Source organism: Eurosta solidaginis, chromosome 4, assembly GCF_040869045.1.
Source record: "Eurosta solidaginis isolate ZX-2024a chromosome 4, ASM4086904v1, whole genome shotgun sequence".
Lineage (NCBI taxonomy): Eukaryota > Metazoa > Arthropoda > Insecta > Diptera > Tephritidae > Eurosta > Eurosta solidaginis.
The window spans coordinates 242128-266401 of record NC_090322.1 but is presented as its reverse complement, the minus strand read 5'-3'; the positions used below and the strand labels follow the sequence as shown (position 1 = coordinate 266401).

The window sequence follows — 24274 nt, the reverse complement described above, 5'->3', positions numbered from 1 at the left end:
ACGAGAGATATCGGGCGATACGACTCTCCTATGTTAGCTGGTTTCCCAGGCTTTAGTAGCGGGACCACCTTGAATCATATAAAGTCAATCCAAACTCTTTTAAAAATGTTTTAAAATATTTTATTAATTGTTTTAAATTTTTGTTTTCTGTTCGTAAAAACTTTATGTTAAGCTTTTGATGTCGATCTTAAATCTGGAGACATTGGTGCTTTATCGATAAGCGTATCGGTAACCTTATAACGGCTGATTCGACCAACCTTATGGGAATCAATACAATCGATTATTGGTGCCGCAAAGGTTGTAACCGTATCGTAGCCAACCAATTGGTTTTTGGTTTGCCGTCGTAACGATAAACAGCTGATTACGTTAGGGATACGACTACAGCGATACGACAAACGGCACCAATGACTCCCGCTTAAGATAAATATAAACGTAAGCTTAAAAACTAACTAAAGGTAAAAAGTGAGAGAAAGATGAAAGTGAACTGAAGATTAAAATAACGGACTTTTCCAAAATGAGAGTAAGCTGCTCTACAGAGAGTAATAACAAACCTCCCCCACCGTTTGACATACATTGCTCCTGTAGTGTGAAAGTTTAAAATAAACGAAAATGTTTGTGCATTTCTTGCTCCTATTTATATACATACATATATTAATTTTGTTGATTTACAATGAATATGTGGATAATTGTTGTTTGTCTTGCTTTGATTTTTCTTTGATAAAGTATGCGAACATAAATCTTCTTTCTATATACATAGCACATTCAATGTGTACATATTTGTTTCTGTTTTGTTTTTTGTTTGTTGTTTTTGTAATATATTAGAAGAAATTTAACATTTTACTTTACATACAATAACATTATTATTATTTGTTTTTGCTTAATTTTACGTATTTATGAATTTTTTAACATTTTTCTTTATTTTCTTCCTTGAATAATTTCTACCAGTTACTTTTTTTTCAAACTTAACGTCACTTATTTCATTTTGATACTTTTACTTCCTCTTCACAATATTCTATCTCTTTTACAACCATTTTCATCTACAAAGTGTGTCTTTTCCTTTTTGGTAACATTCTTAATTATGTATTTTGGCTTTTGTTTTAAGTTTTGGAAACCAAGATTTTTAACTAACTCTCTATCTCTATACTACTGGGGCCTTATTCAGTAACTGTGAGTTTTAAAATGTACACTTTTTCTTCACATAATTTGTATGAAAGAAAAATGTACATTTCAAAACTCATAGTTACTGAATAGGGCCCCTGACACTTCTCTATTTCTATTGGTTTTGCCATGGCGCAACGATACAAGGTGGCAGCATGGAACAGCTGATTATAAACTTTTTTTTATTTGATTTGATACATCAACTTCCGGCGCAGTACGATTTTGACATTTGTCCATCGAGTTTACAAAAAAAAGTACATGGAATTTTTATATATGTTTGTAGGTATGGCACCATGCTGCCACCTGTATCATTCCGCTATGGGTTTTGCTTATATATTTTTCTTTCTTTTTATGTAAAAGCTCGTGAAGTTTTAGCCACTCTGATTTATCAACTTGCTTATGTAAAAGATCTATTGGCTTTTGCTCGGTCGTGGAATGAATGGTGTCATTATAAATTTGGACAGCTCTAAGAACTAAGGTTTTGTCGTCTATATTTTTATTTGTTTGATCTAATTTCAACATTCTTATATGTTCATTAAGCGTTAAATGGAAGCGTTCTATATCGGAATTGCCAGTGTGTGTATTTGGTGAGTAAAATGATACTCAACGTTTTGTGTACAAAGAAAATCTTTTATATAAGCAGTATTAAATTCGTTATCAGCGATTATTTTAATTGGTTTTAATTGGTTTCGTTTAACATATCTACAATAGTTATTGAATTTTTATCTGATAGGTAGTGAATGGAAACGTGTTTAGTGAGCTTGTCTATGCAAGTTAAAAAGGTAGTATTTTTGTTCAAAAACCATATGTCGATGTGTATAATTTCGTTTGGATTTTTAGGAGGTCCTGTTATGCAAAATTTTGCCTTAACAGGACTTCGGTCATATTTACACATGTTGCATATAATGCAATTGTTTATATATTTATGTATTTCTAGTTTCAAATTGGGAAAGTAATAAATACCTTTCAACTGTTTATAAGTTTCCTCTATCCCTCTATGATTTTATCAGCGTCATGTTTTGCTATTAGTTCCAAGAGTTTATCTTTTTCAGATATGTCTTCTAAATATTTACAACATTTTAAAAATTTCAGCTATAGTTGCATTCATGTTTGTTTAGTGTTCTTGAGGCAAAAGCTATCGGGTGGCCGTTTTGAGACAAAACGGCTCCGAGCGCTGCATTACTAGCGTCCGTAGATAGAATGAAAATTTTTTCAAAATTAGGGTATGCCAGAATGGGACTCGAACTTATAAGTTTCTTTAACTTAAAAAATGAATCTTTTTAATTCTGGTCATTTAGATTTATTTTTGCGTCTTTTTTTAAACATTTTGTCAGTGGAAGAGCTAGTCCTTAATAAACTTTCTATAAAATCCGGATAGCCCTAGAAATGATCGTATTTGCTTTCGAGTCTGCGGGACTTTTATTTTATTTATAACCTCTATTTTATCAGGGTTTGGTTTTATACCTTCGTTTGTGATTACATGTCCCAAGTATTCCGATTCTCTCTTAAAGAATGACACTTGTCAATTTGGACTTTTAAATTATATTCAGAAAGTCGCTTGAATATTTTGTCTATTGAGTTTTCATGTTCTTGCAAAGATGTTGAAAATATAAGTATATCGTTAAGGTACACTACGCAAATATTGTTAAAGTAATTATGTAAAACCTCATTCATCATTCGCTGAAAAGATGCGGGCGCGTTTTTGAGACCAAATGGCATACGAGTATACTCATAGTGACCAGTTCAAGTGGAAAAGACAGTTTTGTGCCGATCTTCAGAAGATAAAGGGATTTGGTAAAAACCTTTAGCCAGGTCCAAAGTAGAAAAATAGCTTGAATTGATTAATTTAGAAAATAAATCCTCTATGTTGGGCATAAGGAACTTATCTTCATTGGTAATGTCATTGAGCTTTCTGTAATCAATGACAACGCGCCATTTTTGTACTTTAGAATTGTCCATTTTTTTTGGGAACTATCCAAATTGGGGCATTGTAAGGACTGAAAGATTTTGTCAATATTCCCGAGTCTAGCATTTCCTTTATTTGCTTTTCCACTTCCTCCCTATGGATTTGAGGCAAACGGTACGCTTTGGAATATACAGGAATATCATTAATGGTAGGAATTTTATTTTGGTATTTGATAATTGAGGCAAAAACACACTTATAAAACACTGAATTAAATCTCTTTATCAAACTTGTAAGATTTTCTATTTCTTCGTTATTTAAATGATCGGTGATTAATTTATCTGTAATTTTTTTTATATCTGGCTTGTTAAATTGAATATCAATCATATCAGAACTTAACTGAACCAACTCCGACTTAAGTGGAACCCTGTTATCAAATACTAACTTACATACTGAGCATTTTGTTCTTAACTCTCGTTTGTCAAAATCAATTACCGCATTCAAAGGATCAAGTATATTACAACCTAAAATACCATCAAAATCATTGTTACTTAGGTCAGCCTCTAACATTTCTATATTTGTATTTTCCTTATTAAACTCTTTGAAAAGAGGAATGGTTATTTTCGATTCTATCACAGCTTTCGAATTTATTATTTTTAGTAATATAGGCTTACTTAATTTTTGCCTGAAAGAGGTGTTAAAAAGGTTTTTATTAATTAAGTCGCTGCACCAGAATCCGCTATCAATTTTAAAGGAAATGATTTAGTCATAACAATTATATGGGGAAGATATCTGTGTCGTCTGACTGAAAATTTGAGGTCTCTATTATCTATTTCCATTTGTTCATCTTGCGTTGTCCTCACCGTATTGGAAGTAGGTCTTCCATTCGTGGAAGTGAATAAACGAGACTGTGAACTCCTGGGATTGTTGCTACGTTGTTGTTGTTGTGCTTGTCGGGTAGTACTCGCGGAATGACTTGCTGCTCTACTATTTTGGTTGCTGTTATGGCTATAATTGTTATTGCCTGATGCTCTCTCACGAGTTTCTTTTTGTGGTTGGTTAGAGTAGCTGCTTCTTAATTTTTTGTTGTTATTATTTAAGCTTTTATAAAAGTATTCAGTTTCAATTAAAATTTCTTTCAATTAAAGTAGTTCGATTTCTTGCCTTTAATATTAGTTTTGGTCCAAAGGGTAATTTATTTATAAAAATTTTCAAAATCATCTTTTCGTTAGATGCACTATCGTAACACTTATTGTTTTCAATAGTTGCCTTTAAGTTCAATTTTGTCAAAAGTCCAATTAAATATTCATATAATACACTAATTGAACTTCTACATTCTGCAGCTTTGATTTTATTTACAATGGATTCTATACTTTCACTTATACTAAAGTTTGTTTTCAAAATGTTTTTTATGTGTTCCCATTCCAAAGGATTCCCATTGTTGATTAAGGAAACGCTCGCCTTACTACTACTTTATTTCGTATTCTTATGTCAAATAATCGTAAATAGTTGGGACACAAATCAACGGTGATCTTTTGCAGCTCTTCTATTTGTAAAATAAATAAGTCCAACTCTTCGGCTCTTCCGTTGAATTCTGGAACGTCTGCTAGTAAATCGAAGCAGTCAAATATTGAATAATTGAATATTTCACTTTATATAAATATAATGGATAAATAAAGTTTTTTGTTGTATATTTTTATTTGCTTATTAAAATGCATGAATTGTTAGTGAAATTTTTTGTTTTTTTTTAACTGTTTCACTTGCGTTTGCTCTTGATTAACAAGATTTGTATACATGTTTTCACAATAAATTTTTTTTCTTTGTTCACCAATTTCATACTGTTTTCCGCTTTCGCGACAGCGCCAATCAAATAAAGTCAATCCAAACTCTCTTAAAAATTTTTAAAAATATTTTATTAATTGTTTTAAATTTTTGTTTTCCGTTCGTAAAAACTTTATGTTAAGCTTTTGATGTCGATCTTAAGACTAAATATAAACGTAAGCTTAACAAGTAAGGAAGGCTAAGTTCGGGTGTAACCGAACATTACATACTCAGTTGAGAGCTATGGAGACAAAATAAGGAAAATCACAATGTAGGAAAATGAACCTAGGGTAACCCTGGAATGTGGTTGTATGACATGTGTATCAAATGGAAGGTATTAAAGAGTATTTTAAGAGAGAGTAGGCCATAGTTCTATGGATGGACGCCATTTAGGGATATCGCCATAAAGGTGGACCAGGGCTGACTCTAGAATTTGTTTGTACGATATGGGTATCAAATGAAAGGTGTTACTGAGCATTTTAAGAGGGAGTGGGCCTTAGGTCTATCGGTGGACGCCTTTTCGAGATATCGCCATTAAGGTGGACCAGGGGTGACTCTAGAATGTGTTTGTACGATATGGGTATCAAATGAAAGGTGGTAATGAGTATTTTAAAAGGGAATGGGCTTTAGTTCTATAGGTGAACGCCTTTTCGAGAAATCGCCATAAAGGTGGACCAGGGGTGACTAGAATATGTTTGTACGATATGGGTATCAAATGAAAGCTGTTAATGAGTATTTTGAAAAGGAGTGTAGGAGTAGGAGTAGGGTAACCCTGGAATGTGGTTGTATGACATGTGTATCAAATGGAAGGTATTAAAGAGTATTTTAAGAGAGAGTAGGCCATAGTTCTATGGATGGACGCCATTTAGGGATATCGCCATAAAGGTGGACCAGGGCTGACTCTAGAATTTGTTTGTACGATATGGGTATCAAATGAAAGGTGTTACTGAGCATTTTAAGAGGGAGTGGGCCTTAGTTCCATAGGTGGACGCCGTTTCGGGATATCGCCATAAAGGTGGACCAGGGGTGTCTCTAGAATGTGTTTGTACGATATGGGAATCAAATGAAAGGTGTTACTGAGCATTTTAAGAGGGAGTGGGCATTAGGTCTATAGGTGGACGCCTTTTCGAGATATCGCCATTAGGGTGGGCCAGGGGTGACTCTAGAATGTTTGTACGATATGGGTATCAAACGAAAAGTGTTACTGAGCATTTTAAGAGGGAGTGGGCATTAGGTCTATAGGTGGACGCCTTTTCGAAATGTCGCCATTAGGGTGGGCCAGGGGTGACTCTAGAATGTGTTTGTATGATATGGGTATCAAATGAAAGATGGTAATGAGTATTTTAAAAGGGAGTAATCCTTAGTTCTATAGGTGGACGCCTTTTCGAGATATCGTCATTAGGGTGGGCCAGGGGTGACTCTAGAATGTGTTTGTACGATATGGGTATCAAACGAAAGGTGTTACTGAGCATTTTAAGAGGGAGTGGGAATTAGGTCTATAGGTGGACGCCTTTTCGCGATATCGCCATTAGGGTGGGCCAGGGGTGACTCTAGAATGTTTGTACGATATGGGTATCAAACGAAAGGTGTTACTGAGCATTTTAAGAGGGAGTGGGCATTCGGTTTATAGGTGGACGCCTTTTCGAGATATCGCCATTAGGGTGGCCAGGGGTGTCTCTAGAATGTGTTTGTACGATATGGCTATCAAATGAAAGGTGGTAATGAGTATTTTAAAAGGGAGTAATCCTTAGTTCTATAGGTGGACGCCTTTTCGAGATATCGCCATAAAGGTGGACCAAGGGTGACTCTAGAATGTTTGTACGATATGGGTATCAAACGAAAGGTGTTACTGAGCATTTTAAGAGGGAGTGGGCATTAGGTCTATAGGTGGACGCCTTTTCGAGATATCGCCATTAGGGTGGGCCAGGGTGACTCTAGAATGTGTTTGTACGATATGGGTATCAAATGAAAGGTGGTAATGAGTATTTTAAAAGGGAGTAATCCTTAGTTCTATAGGTGGACGCCTTTTCGAGATATCGCCAGAAAGGTGGACCAAGGGTGACTCTAGAATGTTTGTACGATATGGGTATCAAACGAAAGGTGTTACTGAGCATTTTAAGAGGGAGTGGGCATTAGGTCTATAGGTGGACGCCTTTTCGAGATATCGCCATTAGGGTGGGCCAGGGGTGACTCTAGAATGTTTGTACGATATGGGTATCAAACGAAAGGTGTTACTGAGCATTTTAAGAGGGAGTGGACATTAGGTCTATAGGTGGACGCCTTTTCGAGATATCGCCAATAGGGTGGGCCAGGGGTGACTCTAGAATGTTTGTACGATATGGGTATCAAACGAAAGGTGTTACTGAGCATTTTAAGAGGGAGTGGGCATTAGGTCTATAGGTGGACGCCTTTTCGAGATATCGCCATTAGGGTGGGCCAGGGGTGACTCTAGAATGTGTTTGTACGATGTGGATATCAAATTAAAGGTATTAATGAGGGTTTTAAAAGCGAGTGGCCCTTAGATGTATATGTGAAGGCGTTCTCGCGATATCGACCAAAATGTGGACCAGGTGATCCAGAAAATCATCTGTCGGGTACTGCTAATTTATTTATTTATGCAATACCACTAACAGTATTCCTGCCAAGATTCCAAGGGCTGTTGATTTCGCCTTGTAGAACTTTTTCATTTTCTTCTACTTAATATGGTAGGTGTAACACCCATTTTACAAAGTTTTTTCCAAAGTTATATTTTGCGTCAATAAACCAATCCAGTTACAATGTTTCATCCCTTTTTTTGTATTTGGTATAGAATTATGGCATTTTTTTTCATTTTTCGTAATTTTCGATATCGATAAAGTGGGCGTGGTTATGGTCGGATTTGTTATGGTTGGATTTCGGCCATTTTTTATACCAAGATAAAGTGAGTTCAGATAAGTACGTGGGCTAAGTTTAGTAAAGATATATCGGTATTTGCTCAAGTTATTGTGTTACCGGCCGAGCGGAAGGACAGACGGTGGACTGTGTATAAAAACTGGACGTGGCTTCCACCGATTTCACCCATTTTCACAGAGAACAGTTACCGTCATAGAATCTATGCCCCTACCAAATTTGAGTAGGATTGGTAAATTTTTGTTCGACTTATGGCATTAAAAGTATTCTAGACAAACTAAATGAAAATGGGCGGAGCCACGCCCATTTTGAAATTTTCTTTTATTTTTGTATTTTGTTGCATCATATCATTTCTGGAGTTGAATTTTGATTTAATTTACTTATATACAGTAAAGATATTAAATTTTTTGTTAAAATTTGAATTAAAAAAATTTTTTTTTTAAAAAATGGGCGTGTTCTTCATCCAATTTTGCTAATTTTTATTTAGCACATATATAGTAATAGTAGTAACGTTCCTGCCAAATTTCATCATGATATCTTCAACGACTGCCAAATTACAGCTTGCAAAACTTTTAAATTACCTTCTTGTAAAAGTGGGCGGTGCCACGCCCATTGTCCAAAATCTTACTAATTTTCTATTCTGCGCCATAACGTCAACCCATCTACCAAGTTTCATCGCTTTAACCGCCTTTGGCAATGAATTATCGCATTTTTTCGGTTTTTCGAAATTTCGATATCGAAAAAGTGGGCGTGGTTATAGTCCGATATCGTTCATTTTAAATAGCGATCTGAGATGAGTGCCCAGGAATCTACATACCAAATTTCATCAAGATACCTCAAAATTAACTCAAGTTATCGTGTTAACGGACGGACGGACGGACATGGCTCAATCAAATTTTTTTGCGATACTGATGATTTTGATATATGGAAGTCTATATCTATCTCGATTCCTTTATACCTGTACAACCAACCGTTATCCAATCAAAGTTAATATACTCTGTGAGCTCTGCTCAACTGAGTATAAAAACTAACTAAAGGTAAAAAGTGAGAGAAAGAAGAAAGATGATAGTGAAATAAAGATTAAAATAACGGACTTTTCCAAAATGAGAGTAAGCTGCTCTCCAGAGAGCAATAACATAACTCTTGGCCATTTTCCATTTTTCGGGTATGACAAAGGTGGAAAGAGACAGGTTGAAGACATGTGCTAAATATTTGAAACCCTCTTTCCCTAGGCTCTTAAGCATCGGCATGGCTATGCCGTCTGGGCCCACTGTTTTGGATGGTTTAGCATGACCGATGGCATCCTCAACCTCTTTGGCGGTGATGGTAATTGGTGACGTGCTGAATTTATGTTTATGTGCGTGTCTGTTGGCCCTCCGTCTATCTTTGTCGAGCGTAGAATGCATTATATATTGTCGGCAGAAAGCGCTCGCGCATTTTTTCGCTTCCGACAGCACTTTATCGCCAAAGGCGATGGAAACTTTGTCATTGTGCCTAGACGGATTCGATAGGGACTTTACGGTGGACCAAAGTTTACCTACACCGGCAGAGAGGTTACAACCTCTTAGGTGCTCCTCCCATTTCGCCCACTTGTGTTCATCCACAAGCAATCTGATGCGTTGGTTTATATCCCTTATTTAGGGGTCGCCGGGATCGAGCTGTCTTATAAGGTCACGTTCTCTCGCTAAATTTGCGGCCTCCGCCGGGAAGTGGGCCGAATTTCGGGAATTCTACCGGTGGGAATGAAACGTGCTGAGGCGGATTCAATGACCTTGCGGAAAGCACGCCCCCCTTGGCGGGAATCAGTCGGGATAAGGAGGGCAGCAAATTGGTTGTCTGTAAAGGATTTGTATTCGTCCCACTTTCCTTTTTCAAAGTTTATGAAAGTGCGTTTTTCTGTGCCGATGAAGTCGGCGGTACGCTCGAGCGAAATAATTATAGGCAGGTGGTCAGATGCCAATGTTACCATCGGCTGCCAGTTGACGCAGTTTACGCTCACGATTGAAATATCCGGCGAACTGTGACAGCTTCCCACCATACGTGTGGGGGCGTCTCCGTTTAATGTGCAGAACGTCGTTTCTTCTATTTGATCCGCCAACATCTCACCCCTACTGTCCGCCCGCAAGTTTGAATGCCATAGATCGTGATGGGCATTAAAATCCTCTAAGATAATACGATTCTGGCCAGTGAGTAAGGCGCTAATATTAGGGCGGTATCCACTGGGGCAACAGGTGGCAGGAGGGATGTAGATGTTGATGATTTCTAGGTTTGCATCGCCTGACCGGACCGATAAGCCTTGACGCTCTAAGACACTGTTCCTGCGGTCGATGCCGGGATCAAATATATGATATTGCACAGAGTGGTGTACGATTAACGCGAGGCCGCCTCCATTTCCGCTCTCGCCATCTTTTCTGTGGACATTATACCCAGAATAGGTCTGCAGTGCAGATCTTGCTGTGAGTTTAGCCTCTTGAATCGCAGCAATGCGGATGTTGTGCCGCTTCATGAAATCGACTATCTCCGTGATCTTCCCAGTTAATCCATTACAGTTTAACTGCAGAAGTCTGAAGTGCATAGGGGGAAACGTCGCCACTCTGGGAGTAAGTGACGGGTGACTACGACTGAGTTGCGGAAGGCTAGGACGCAACTGCTTTTGTGGCCCTGGGACTGGACATCCTTGGGTAAGCATTGGGGTACCCGGTGTATTTGGGTATGCGGCCTGTCAACATAGCGCAATGAAACCCGTCGAGGGGTTGCCGTCGCGGAGACCAGAACATCTAGGATAGTGGCACCGTCCATTGCAGGCGCTGCATTGGGCGGATCTCGCGAACATATATATTCTGTGCTGGCAACGGTGCAGAGGGAGGTGGGGACTAAGAGTCTATTTCCCTGACCTACACAATTGCTGCCGGAAAAGAGGGGGGAGAAGACGTGGGCAGGGACTGATGCTCGGCATTGTTCACGACTCTAATACGGAGATTGTAGGTATGAGTGGGAGCAGCCGTAAGAGTTGGTGGCGCCATGGGGCGCGAGCAACAGCGGGTACTTGTTGTGGCTTGCTGAGCAGCGGGGCTGCTAGAAGGTAGTGGGGGGGGGGGGGGGGGGGTGCTAAGGCGCAGACCACGGGACCTCCTAGGGCGTCAACAGCAAGGAGCCACAAAAGATTTATAGAAGTTACGTGGACGCCTGGTTTTGGGATCTAGCCCAGAACAACCTGTCCGATGCAACACGAGACACACTGACAAGAGTATGACCGTCCTAAAAAGATTCTTTTCCGGCAGATGCAGCAAAACCACTTCTCAGGACCGAGGTCAGGAAACGGACCCGGATTGGGTTCGATACCTTCCCGGAGCAAGAGAATATGGCGCAGTCCCGCTGCAAGGGGCTGCTGGGAGGATGACAATTTGTGGGAGGAACGCAACAAATTAAATCAGAAAGCCCTCGTAGCTATATCCGGAGCATCTAGGAAGTGGCGCAGTAGCAATTGTGCTCGGGTTTGCTCTTATTGCATCTTCGGAGATGCCATACCATAAAAACAGCCATAAAACTGGAGGCGCTCTTTGGCACGAGTATTCTACGGCTATCATGCCAGCATTGGTGCTTTTAGTTAAAACTGTGAGACGAGAGTCATGACACATGACTATTAATAGACATTGAGGGTGTTCTTAAACGCGGTCGTAAGTCGCCTTTGTTTTAAATAAATTGCGTCGAGTATTAGGGGTAGCACAGAACAACTTCTTCGGTCAAACCACGGTGTGAACGAGACAAAGGTGTGACCGTTTTAAGTAATTGTATTTTTTTCTGTAGACGCAGCAGCACCAGTCTCTAGGACCGATGTTAGATTCAAAGCCTTCTTGGAGTAAGTTGTTGAGGAATATTCCTTAGCCAAGGGGCTACTCATTATAAGTAAATTTTTTAAGGATCCGCGAGAAATTGAGCCGCGTTACATTGAAATGCCAGCGTTTGGTCCTGGAAAAACCCCGGAGTTACCACAGTACATAGAACCGGCTGCCGCGGATGGTCGGAAATGGCCAAAACTTCAATTTTTCTTAAATACACATAAACAAAACCTTTCCTAAATAATTGTTTTTTAAATAAGAAGTTCGAATTTTTTATGGTAAATACGCCGGCTCGCCGCCAAGATGGCATACTACGGATCCTCTACCGCAGCCGCCGATAAAGTGATCGCCGTATACCCCTAACACCCAGGGTCAGCGCGAACGATACTGCGTACGTCAGCTGTTATGCTACGTTCCTATGAATTTGCACACAAAACTATTATATATTTCTTTAGTAGGTAAAATAGTAATCAATATTAAGATGGCCAGTTTGTTAACAAATATCGATAACAAATCTTGTTAACAATTCGTTGATCGCTGAGGCCGGAACGTTGAATTTAAATTTAAAATTCCAAATAGAATTTTATTTTTGTGCTCTTTTGAGAAATGCACGTAAACGCTGGAAGACAACAGTGCGTTCATTAGAGCAAATCAAATCTGAGCTAAAAAAAAACGGGCGGATGGTAAAATCTTGGTCATATGCATATAAGTATACATATTAGACTGGGTCGATTTATTAACCTATCTCGCGCCATTGATCGCCCAAATCCTATCGAAAAATCGATGGCGCGATATAGGTTAACTTTCGTCTATACAAATCGACCCAGGTTAATACATATGCATACGTATATCTGTGTCCTAGATGAACTGATTCCGTTCAGTGATTGAATTTTCGGATACCCAAGTTTTTTTTTTTTAATACGATGGCGCTTTCAGCAAACACAACTGTAAGTCTGTCGTTGAGTGATAAATTTCTGAAGGATTCGTTGGGTACTTTTGATCAAATATGATCTGGAATTGATTAGCCTCTAATATATCATAAAAGTTAAGACAAAATAGTATATTGCAACATTCTACTATACGAATCTAAATTGGGTTATATTTCCCGCATAAACGCTACAAAATCTTCTAAGATATTTGTCTGATTGAAAAACATAAATCGGGATGTTAGGGCGAAAGAAGATATTTAATAGCATGAAACTCATGTTAGTAGTTCCATATAGTGGAGATTTTTGAATAGTACGAAAATTACGTTTTCCTGGTTTTTTGTTTGTCGATAAATTTGCGAAATCTTATACCCAATAAAATTTTTCTTATTTTTTTTTCAATATTTCAATAACGAAACGATAGCTTTTGCTATAACAAATTGATAAATCTTATATAACAGCAAAGCGATAACTAAATAGTAGCTAAATTAGATAATAAATATATTTCCGATGACAAACTTATAACCCGTCGAAAACTCTGCGATAAGCTTTTTTATCCATATAAAATTTATAACACCTCTATTACAAATCAATAACTCGTATATATGTACTTCGCTGATAACTATCTATTTTCTTTTCTTTCTTTGCCTCGAATTGCTTTACATTCTGTACTTCTCCAAACAGAATGCTAACACCACCTTCAAGGCCACACTTACACATTTTGTAGAACGCTAAACGCTTACACTTTACACCTTACGCATACCTTTAGGATTTCCCCATACCGTGAGCAAAGATACATCAATAGCAGGTAATTATCGTGGAAATGCATTCATTGATTTAGTAATTGAACTTGATATTTGGCAGGAGAAATTGTTCAGAATTAACGCCAAAAGTTATGGGCACACATGCGTACATAACATTAATAACCACATTAAATCGAACACCTGAACATATGTATGTACTACCCGTTGCTGCAGTACAGTAAAATATTTGTTCGTTTGTATATGTGTATGCAATATACAAATGTACATAGATTAGTTCTACTTGAAATTGAGCTCCCAACTTACTGTGATACATGTTTGTGTTACTTTTACTCAGCAAGTAATTCATGACCCGTCGGTCAAACCCAGATACTAGCCATTGAACAAGTATACACAAACGCTTATAATCTGTATTAATAAAACATGTTTTATGTTCAACTCCAACGAGTGGGACCGTCGCGAGGGGGGCCGGACTTTTTCCCCCAGGCCAGGAGTTTTGAAAGGGGCTTGTAAGATATTAAATGTTGTTATACATTATGATTTCAGTAATATAATATTGTAACGAATTTACTTGTAAATCCTCTTATTTGCAACCTTCTGCTAAGTTCAAATCACTAAACTGTTGAATAAATAACTCCAATATTTAATAACGCAAAATGGCCTTTATTAAAGTATTTCACAATAAATAACTCTACTATTGCCCGACAGATTGCGTGCTTAATCAAAACTGATTCTAACGCCTCTAACTTTGGTGCTTTTATACTCTGTAATTTCCTCGTTGCATCTTCTAGGCGTTTCCAAAATTTACTGAGTTACTGCCATATAATTATAACTACAGATGCACGTGTATAGCTTCTCATATGCGCGCGTATTTGTGAGCGACACTTCCACAATTACAATTGCATACTTTAGGGAGCATCTCAGATAACAGATATCTTATCTGAGATGCATGTGTTTGTGCATCTCTTCTCCGCTGCGTGTACGTACATATGTGTAGACATAATGATTGATTCGTTTATGTAGATACATAATGATTGATTTATGGATGTGCATAGAAGGCGCTGCTTAGCATCGGCTTAGAGATGGCAGTACCCCTTAGTGTTGCTAATATTCGTAACACTGCCCTCCACCTAAGTCTGAGTCCCGATCAGACAAATCTCTCGATCTAAACGCTGCTAGCATCTCCAAATGTACCACCCTTCTACTTCGTGGTTTCCCAATTGTTTTTATGCGGTAGATGACATCACTGATCCTCTTCACAACTCTGTACGGGCCTTCCCAACTGCACCGATATTTGGATGGAACACCTTTCCGCCGATGAGGGTTGTATAGCAGTACCAAATTTCCCTCCAAGAAACCTTCCGAATTAAAGCCCTTGTCATGCCTGTGTTTCATCTTACTTCTCATTACTCTGGGCCGTTCCTCACACTCTGTTGCTTGGCCAATGAAGAACTAATTCGCAGAGCTTGATCTTGACGGATTGACTTTTCATCATCAGTATCGTCTTGACGTTTTACAACAGCAGTACGCGCTGGCTTGAAACCACCCTTGCATTCTTTCTGGTAAATTCTTTCAGTCGTTTTAGTGCGTCCATTAGGGTTTGTCAATGCCAGTGTTTTTCTCGCAGGTACCTTTGGTTTTGATTTATTTGGCCCATTCGATCCATCAACCTTTGCCTTTGACTTTCGTGGCCTTTGTCGAGTTTTTTCCACCAGTACTCAATTACTGCTGAACCCTTTCTCCAAACTGAAGTTAAGTGGTATATCCTGGTTCTCATAACGCATCACCCTTCTCTGCATATCGATCTTGATGTCATGGTCAACCAAGAAGTCCACTCCCAATATGACTTCATCAACGATCTCCGCCACAACGAATTTGTGTAGAACCATGACCTTTCCAATTAATACCTCACATACCACTTCTCCTTGGACTTGATTATACTCGCCAGTGACCGTACGCAACCTTGCTCCAGGTAAGGGTTTTACTCTCCTGTTGACCAAGTCAGATCGGATTAAGGAATGAGATGCACCCGTATCTACAGTCAGTACACGCTCCTTGCCATCCAGATTTCCTTCGACGGCAAAACTGCTCGATTTTCTTCCAATTTGCGACACAGATATCACAGGACATTCAATAGCTGGGGCAAGTTTTCGTTCTTTACATCTGACACGCTCTTGCTCATTTCCTCCAGCTTTGCGTTTACGGCCACCCACATTGTTGAAACTATTAGGACCAAGATCGAAATGACGTGCAATGTGACCGGGCTTCCCGCATTTGAAGCATTTGCTAACCCTTCCACTCCGCTTTAGCGATCTTTTCAGCAACTCCAATATTGCGTCTACCCACTCTGGCCTTTCTACTTTCACACGGCGTGCTTTCAAAAACTGGCTTACACAGAAGCGACGCTGTATCCTGAATCAGAACTTGTGACACCGTTTCTGCGAATGTTGGCTTTGGGTTTGCGTATGTAGCTCGCTTTGTTTCGACGTCCCGTATGCCATTTATAAAGCTCTGAATCTTTACCCTTTCAGTGTATTCCACGGGTGCGTCCGCATTCGCTAAATGTGCCAGCCTTTCAACATCCGACGCAAACTCTTGCAATGCTTCACTAGGCCTCTGGAAGCGGATCAGTAACTCCATTTGGTATATCTGTCTTCTATGCTCAGTTCGAATTCATTTATTATAAGCTTTTATTTACTGTTGGCTGTAATCAAATCTTGCAAGTTAAATTTGATACACTTCCCGGTGTCCGATTGAGCTGAAATTTTGCACACATGTATAACTCCGATGACAATGCAATATTACTTTGCGAGAATTCGATAAATTAATCGATAACAGAGTTATCGGTAAAGATTTGTATTCACAAGGGAATAAAAGCCTAAGTCCTCAAGAACGCAGGTAACTTCGCTTTGTTTGTGTATGCAACAAACGTAGAAGTTAGGCTGTTATCGCTAAATGTTGCATACTTTTCTGCGAACTTGATTTTGTTTTACAGATTTTTGGCGATGGAACAGAGCAGAGATCTGCAATAAGTAGTTGTAAACTGAACGCAACATAGGCAAAGTCACAATAAAATATGATTTTAAGTTAGTTGACGCTCGAATAGGAGAACTTGACTGTTCAAAGTTGACTTTGAAGAAACCTTGTAATGTTGATGCATTAAAAGAAATGGATAGGATGAGAAACGTTACAAATAACTAAGTAAAGATTACATAACCAATTTAAACAATATTTAAATTAAATTTAAGAAAAAAGCTTTTTTAAGAACAACCTTCTATTACTTGTTAATAAAACGAACTAAAAAGTAAAAAATAAAATTAAAGAAAAAAAAAACTTTCTAAAAATAAGCTTTTACTATTGGTTAATAAAATTAACTAAAAAGTAAAAAATAAATTGACTGTAAAGAAATATAACACTTTATAAGTTCATTGTAATCTTTAACGATAATTAGGCTTTTCGTCTGCGACAAAAAATTCCATATTGTACATAATTATATATTTTTAATATTAAAACTTTACACTCAAATTATTAAATCTTCCAATTTATATCACAGTCGTAATTGTTTTTTTTTCTTTAATTTTATTGCTTTCTTGTCAAACTTTAAGGATGCGGGTTGAAATTATGATATTGTAACGAATTTGCTGCAAATCCTCTTATTTGCCCTTTTGCTAGGTTCGTATCGCTAAACTGTTGAATAAATAACTCCAATATTGAATAATGGAAAAATGGCCTTTATTAAAATACTTCACGATAACACTCAAACTGTGCAACGAATAGCTTAATACCAAACTGATAGCTCAAATGGAACTCCATTATTCAAAATAATACTGCTATTGCTCGATAGATATCGTCTTAGTCGAAACTGCTTGACAACTCAAATCAAACTGAATTACAGCGCCTCTACATCTGTCGCCTTTTATACTCTTTGGTTTCCTCGTTCGCATTTTCTAGAATATACTAGCATTGTCCATGAGCTCTCAAACTTCTCAGCTATAACTGAAATTGCACAATTTTATACATCTTCTAGGCGCTTCCAGAATCTACTAGTCCAGTAGCTATCAAACTTCTCAGCTGTAACTACAATTGCACAATTTTATAGTTTTTCTCATTGCATACTTATAGGAGTATCTCAGATATATGCATGTGTTAGTGCATTGACTCTTCGCTGCTCGTATACGTACATGGTAAATATATGTAGACGCAGTTATTGTTTCGTTTATGTAGATCAGGGCTATTCAAAACTTAAAGTGCACCTGTATTAGTGAGAGAGAAATCGTCGCTATGATCGTGCGGGTGAATTGATTTTTCATTTAGTCGCTTACTAGCAAGCAACGAGCTAACAATAAACATATGTATCGCGCATAATTTTTCATACCTATTTTGATACCGATCAGCCAATACCCATCACCGATGTTGCTACGCCAAGTGCCAAGCGATGACTAACTCAGTTAACGACGACAGAGCGAATCATATGCGTGTGAATTGAGAGGGCACAATTGTGCTATGAAATGAATAGCCCTGATGTAGATACATAATGATTGAATTATTGATGTGCATTCACGTCACAGAGCGAATCATATGCGTGTGAATTGAGAGGGCACAATTGTGCTATGAAATGAATAGCCCTGATGTAGATACATAATGATTGAATTATTGATGTGCATTCACGTCACTGCTTAGCATCGGCTTAGAGACGGCAGAACTCCTTAGTTTTGCTAATATTCGTGACAATATGATCTCTAACATTTTTTTATTATGTGGATTTACAATATTTACAAACTGTCTTACCATATTTGTATATAATGTCTGCAATTTTTATACTCAGCTGAGCAGGGCTCACAAAGAATATTAATTTTGTTGGCATAACGGTACCCTGTGATGGCATAAACTAATCGAGATAGATATAGACTTCTATATATCAAAATGATCTGGGCGAAAAAAAAATTCATTTAGCCATGTCCGTCCGTCTGTCCGTAAACACGATAACTTGAGTAAATTTTGAGGTATCTATCGATAATTTATTACCAAAGACGGATAAAGCGATGGTAGGTGCGTTGGCCTTATGACGCAAAATAGAAAATTTGTAAAATTTTGGACAATGGGCGTGGCACCGCCCACTTTTAGAAGAAGGTAATTTAAAAGTTTTGCAAACTGTGATTTGGCAGTCGTTGAAGATATCATGATGAAATTTGGCAGGAACGTTACTCCTATTACTATATGTGTGCTAAATAAAAATCAGCAAAATCGGATGCCGAACACGCGCACTTAAAAAAAAAAAATGTTTTAGTAAAATCTATATTTATATCTATCTATATTTTATTAAATCTTATCAAATAAAGTCGCTAAATGCCATGTACGCACATAACTTCACACAGAATGCTCCGATTTTAAAACGGTTTCTTGCATTTGAAAGCTTAGCTACGTGAGATGGTACAGTTAATATAATTTGAAGGTATATATTATAGGGGCGTGGCAAATTGCAAAAATGTAGTAAAAAATTATAAAATTTTTGTTTACACAGCTATAACTCTTAGACGGATGGATGGATTTAAAAAATTCTACTTTTCACTTTGAAATATTTACCTTCGATCTGCATCAAAAAAAAAAAAAAAATACTTGATTTCTTTCTTATATCAGCCAAATTGTTTAAACAAAAGTAAAATTTTTACCAAAAAATGCGTGTGTGTGGTTGTTCGCTGTGAACTGTGCGCTCTAATTGCTTTTGAGTGAGGCATGATGCAACACATACATACGTACATGCGTTATTTAACTTCCGGCGTAGGTTTATAGGTATGTATGGATGTACATCAATACATAATATATAACAAAGTCGCTTTTTCTGCCTCTATGTCCCTTTGAATGCTTAAACCTTTAAAAATATGCAACGTATTGTGACGAATATTAGCAACACTAAGGGATACTATCATCTCTAAGCCGATACTAAGCAGTGACTTGTATGCACATCAACAAATCAATCATTATGTCTACCCATATGTCCATACACGCAGCGGAGAACAACGCACAAACACATGCATATATCTGAGATACTCCCGAAAGTATGCAATCATTTGCGCAAGTACCACTCACATATACACGCGCATGGGCTATGCGAGAAGATATAAAATGTGCATCTGTAGTTATAGCTGAGAAATTTATAGCTTGTAAACGAGAAGTAAATTCTAGAAATAGAAACGCCTAGAAGTATGCGAACGAGAAATCACAGAGTATAAAAGGAGGTAAAGCTGAGAATCGGTAATCAGTTTGATTAAAGCACGCTATCTGTCGAGAAGTAGTAGTGTTATTGCGAAGTACTTGAATAAAGGCCATTTTGGATTATTGAATAGTGGAGTTATTTATTCAACAGTTTAGTGATTCGAACGCTAGTAGAAGGTTGCAAATAAGAGGAATTGCACAAAACTCGTACAGTATTTTGATGCGCTTTTTTAATAGATAAAGAGTGATTGAAGAGGAAGGAACGGATGAACATATTTGGCTGAAAATTGGTGGAGGGGAAGCTTAGAACCAGGAGACAGTCATAAGACAATTTTTATCCCGTTCTGGCTAGGGTCTTGAGATCAAAACGTGGACCTGTGTAATCCTGGGATATGTTTGTACAATATGGGTATCAAATGGAAGTTGTTTACGAGTACTTTTATACGGGGTATCTTTCGTACCCGCGGGTAACTAGGGTCTCGAGATATAAGCGAAAACGTGGACGCGGGTACCCCTAGAATATGCTTATAGAATATGGATAACAAATGAAAGATGTTGATGAGTGCTTTATTACAGGGTGGTTTTCATACCTATTGGTGACTAGGGTCTCGAGATTGAGGCCAAAACGTGGACCCGCGTACCCCTAGAAAGTGTTTATACAATATGGATAACAAATGAAAGCTGTTGATGAGTGCTTTAGTACAGGGTAATTTTCATACCTATATAGGCCAAAACGTGGACGCGGGTACCCCTAGAATGTGCTTATAGAATATGGATAACAAATGAAAGCTGTTGATGAGTGCTTTAGTACAGGGAAGTTTTCATACCTATTGGTGACTAGCGTCTCGAGATTGAGGCCAAAACGTGGGCCCGGGTACCCCTAGAAAGTTTTTATACAATATGGATAACAAATGAAAGCTGTTGATGAGTGCTTTAGTACAGGGTAGTTTTCATACCTATTTGTGAAGGGTCTCGAGATATAGGCCAAAACGTGGATCAGGGTAACACTAGGATGTGTTTTTACATTATGGGTATCAAGTTGAAGCTGTTGATGAGTGCTTTAGTACAGAGTAATTTTTATACCGCTGGGTGACTAGGGTCTCAAGATGTAGGCCAAAACCTAGACCTGGATACCCCTAGAATGTGTCATGTGGTCATTGTGATATTCGATTTAGTCGCATCAACCTGGCAAAACTGATAAATATGCATGCGAAGCCGAAATAAAGACATGAATTAATAACACCCACATAACTATTTACATACGTCCTATTCGATTTGACTGACAATAAGGGATGAAGAAGAATGGGAAAAACTTGAGAGAAGAGAAAAGATGGAAGGGGACGGAGACTGAGAAAGAGATAGAGTGAAACGAAGATAGATATAGATGAAGCGAAACGACAGAGGGAGGAGTGAATAAAAGGATTAAGAAAATGTGAGGGGGTGGGGGGAGGGAGACAGAGGGAGGAGTGAATAAAAGGATTAAGAAAATGTGAGGGGGTGGGGGGAGGGAGCGGAGTTAGACGGAAAAAGCTTATTAAAATGTATGCAGATAGACCAAATTCAGGGCAGGACAACGTCTGACGGGTCTGCTAGTTGTAACAAAAAATTGAATATCTTTAGAGTATATAAGTAAATTATGTCAACATTCAACTCCAGTAATGATATGGTGCCACAAAATACAAAAATAAAAGAATATTTCAAAATGGGCGTGGCTCAGCACTTTTTCATTTAATATGTCTAGATATTTTTAATGCCATAAGTCGACAAAAATTTACCAATCCTTGTGAAATTTGGTAAGGGAATAGCTTCTACGACGATAACTGTCTGTGAAAATGGGCGAAATCGGTTGAAGCCACGCCTAGGTTTTATACACAGTCGACCGTCTGACCTTCCGCTCGACCGTTAACACGATAACTTGAGCAAAAATCGATATATCTTTACTTAACTTAGTTCACGTACTTATATGAACTCTGTAAAATCTGTAAGCTGTGTTTTTAGTAGAAGAAAATGAAAAAGTTCTGCAGGGCGAAATCAACATCCCTTGGATTTATGGCAGCAATACTGTTCGTGGTCTTACATATACAAATAAATTAGCGGTACCCGAAAGATGATGTTCTGGGTCACCCTGGTCCACATTTTGGTCGATATTTCGAAAACACCTTCACATATACAACTAAGGGTCACTGCCTTTTAAAATGCTCATTAATATCTTTAATTTGATACCCAGATCGTACAAGCACATTACATTATCTCGGAAAGGCGTCCACCTATTGAACTAAGGCCGACTACTTTTAAAATACTCATTAACACCTTTCATTTGGTACCCATATCGTGCAAACACATTCTAGAGTCACCCCTGGTCCACTTTTATGGCGATATCTCGAAAAGGCGTTCACCTATAGAACTAAAGCCCACTCCCTTTCAAAACACTCTTTAATACCTTTCATTTGATACCCATGCCATACAAACACATTCCAGGGTTATCCTAGGTTCATTTTCCTACATGTTGATTTTCCCTTATTTTGTCTCCAAAGCTCTCAGCTGAGTATACAATGTTCGGTTACACCCGTACTTATCCTTCCTTACTTGTTAATCTTAATATCACTTCAAATATAGACGGACATATTATTTACCCCTAGAAGAGTTACCTCAGTCATACTCATTGTTTCGAATCGAGCCAGGATTTCTCTCACAGATACTTTGGATTCACTTGGTTCTTCGAGTATGGTTTCCATACGTCCGACAGATCCACTACTGGCGATACTGGTGCGACGTGGCTTATTTAAACTTTGCTGTAGATTAATAATTCCAAAAACGGTGCCATCAATTTGGCTATCATTGTTATTGTTTGTGTTTGTGTGAATTATTTGAGCGTTTTTATAGCCATTCTCCGTCTTCAGTTCCTTTTCACGTATATCAGACATTTCGTCACACGTTGAACTGGTAGTTTCAGTAGTACTATTTTGTTGCGAGGATTCGTATTCACTTTCTTGGCCATGTTGTTGAGTTGTGAGAGTAGGACTCCAAGCCGTTTCATGGATATTATTTTGCGTAACGTTTAATTTGTTGTTATTGTTTTTGTCTCTTTGGTACACTGCGTAATCGCCAATTTTAATATTATTATAATTTTTGTAGTTCTTATTGTTAATATTATTATTACTATTGCTTTTATATATATCATTTTTGAAAATTTTTCTAAAAGTGGTCTCTTTAGCAGCTTTCTCACGCCTTTCGTTATCACAAGAGCATGCCACTTCTGCACTAGCAGCCGCCCAACATTTATAGTCTTCCTCCTCTGCACTCCATGCATTATCAAAGTCTGCATCATGACTTAGAGAGGAGCATTGTTCGTTAAATTCTCGTATGGTTTCATCTGTTAGCTGATCCAAGTCACAACGTCGATGCACCTGCACCGCTGTTGTACCAGTTATATGCGCGATCTCAGCATCATCTGAATCTGTATAAGCGAAATCTTGGTTATCGAATGTATCTTCAGTATCAGTTTGCTGATTAAGTGAATCCAAGGAAGCTGTACGCGTAAGTGTATCATTCAATGATGGTAAGCCCTGTTGATCTTGTTCACCTACACATTGACTACAAGCTTGCACAACACTTGCATCATCGAGTTCTTGTTTCTGGATAGCAGGATTCCGACCAGGAAATAAACTATTGCTTTGCAATAATTTAAAGTTATTAAATTTGTCATTATTCATTTTATTGATCAGGGACTCAACTTTATTAACGATACTACTAAATTTTTGTAGGGAAGTGCCACTTCTATGGCTACCTTGAGCTTTGGATGACGTAGAATTTGCTTGTGAGGTGGACATTTTTGTTGGATATTTTTATGTCCGTGATGCACCACCATGCCAAACGTAACTTGAATCCCAAGATTTATGCATACAAGGTCGATTAATTGAAATTCATTTCAGTACTAAAGTACATCTTCACAAAAAATATGTATGTATACATATTATTATGTGATAGTATGTATCTAGTTATTATGTTATTCCAAATATCTTTGCAATTTTTTTTTTTAATTTTCCGTGCAAAACAAGTGAAAGTTGTTACATGCGTACAGCGATTAGCACCGATCGCTCACTAAAGTATGTGAGCAATAAAAACACCGTAATTAGCAAAATAACGGACCGAGTTGCTTATGCCACTGTCAACGAACTTTGAGCGTGCACTAGTTTTTTGTCAGTTGACCAAATAGTAGCTCAAGTTATTCACAAAATTTTTTTCACATTTAAATGTACATATGCATACAAATTCACATATTTAATGGATTTAGAACAGTCCGTTATGCATCCCAAAATAGGACGCACACAGCTAACAATTTTTTTATCGAAACTAATGTTTCAAAGCTTTTGTCGTACATATAGCTCCTTGGGTTTTTTTGCAGTCAAGTGATTTTCACTATTATATTTTCTTTTAGACATTAGCAACACTATCACAGTGCAACAGGATATGCAGTGACATTGCGCGACATTCACGTATCATATTTCCTTGTGATTTGACAGGTTTTTGTTAGAAAGTTGGACATATCAGATACAATCACCTTTTGAACAAATTGTCATAAAGCAAATCGAATCGTCAAAAAATCGAAGAATTACAGATTGTTAATTTTACAACGAATTTCCCGCAGAGCAGTTGCAGCCGTTGAAGCCTGTAAGTAATTACTGAAAATTTCAAAATCGTAGAGCGATCACTTGACCATTTCACCAGTAATCCAAAGCTTAATGGCAACCTTACATACGTTCG

The 24274-nt window shown here is 37.9% G+C and overlaps 2 protein-coding genes and 1 long non-coding RNA gene across 9 annotated transcripts in view; 1 reads left to right on the top strand and 2 right to left on the bottom strand.

Moving 5' to 3' along the window:
• Myo10A (Myosin 10A) overlaps positions 1–24274 on the bottom strand; it is a 177791-nt gene that overhangs the window by 30911 nt on the left and 122606 nt on the right. The window lies entirely within an intron of this gene.
• LOC137248365 (DNA cross-link repair 1 protein-like) lies at positions 1495–24175 on the bottom strand. Of its 3 annotated transcripts, none has more exons than XM_067779245.1 (2): positions 22159–24175; positions 1495–4667 (listed from the first exon to the last, which is right to left on the bottom strand). In XM_067779245.1, the coding sequence occupies exons 1-2, from the start codon at positions 23338–23340 to the stop codon at positions 4608–4610; spliced, it is 1242 nt and encodes a 413-aa protein (XP_067635346.1). In that variant the 5' UTR covers positions 23341–24175; the 3' UTR covers positions 1495–4607. The 3 variants fall into 3 exon arrangements, with proteins under 3 accessions (XP_067635346.1, XP_067635347.1, XP_067635348.1); XM_067779246.1 differs by having other exon boundaries at positions 1495–4664; XM_067779247.1 differs by lacking the exon at positions 1495–4667 and adding an exon at positions 4683–4951.
• Positions 1517–13347, top strand: LOC137248368 (uncharacterized). The gene is made up of 3 exons (XR_010952165.1): positions 1517–1636; positions 1699–1745; positions 13221–13347. It is a non-coding gene; the product is annotated as an uncharacterized lncRNA (long non-coding RNA).

Coding starts and splice junctions, on each gene's coding strand:
- LOC137248365 (XM_067779245.1), bottom strand. CDS start 23,340: ATGTCCACCTCACAAGCAAATTCTACGTCATCCAAAGCTCAAGGTAGC. Junction 4,668..22,158: donor AAACAATGAGTATGACTGAG/GTAACTCTTCTA, acceptor TCGATTTACTAG/CAGACGTTCCAGAATTCAAC.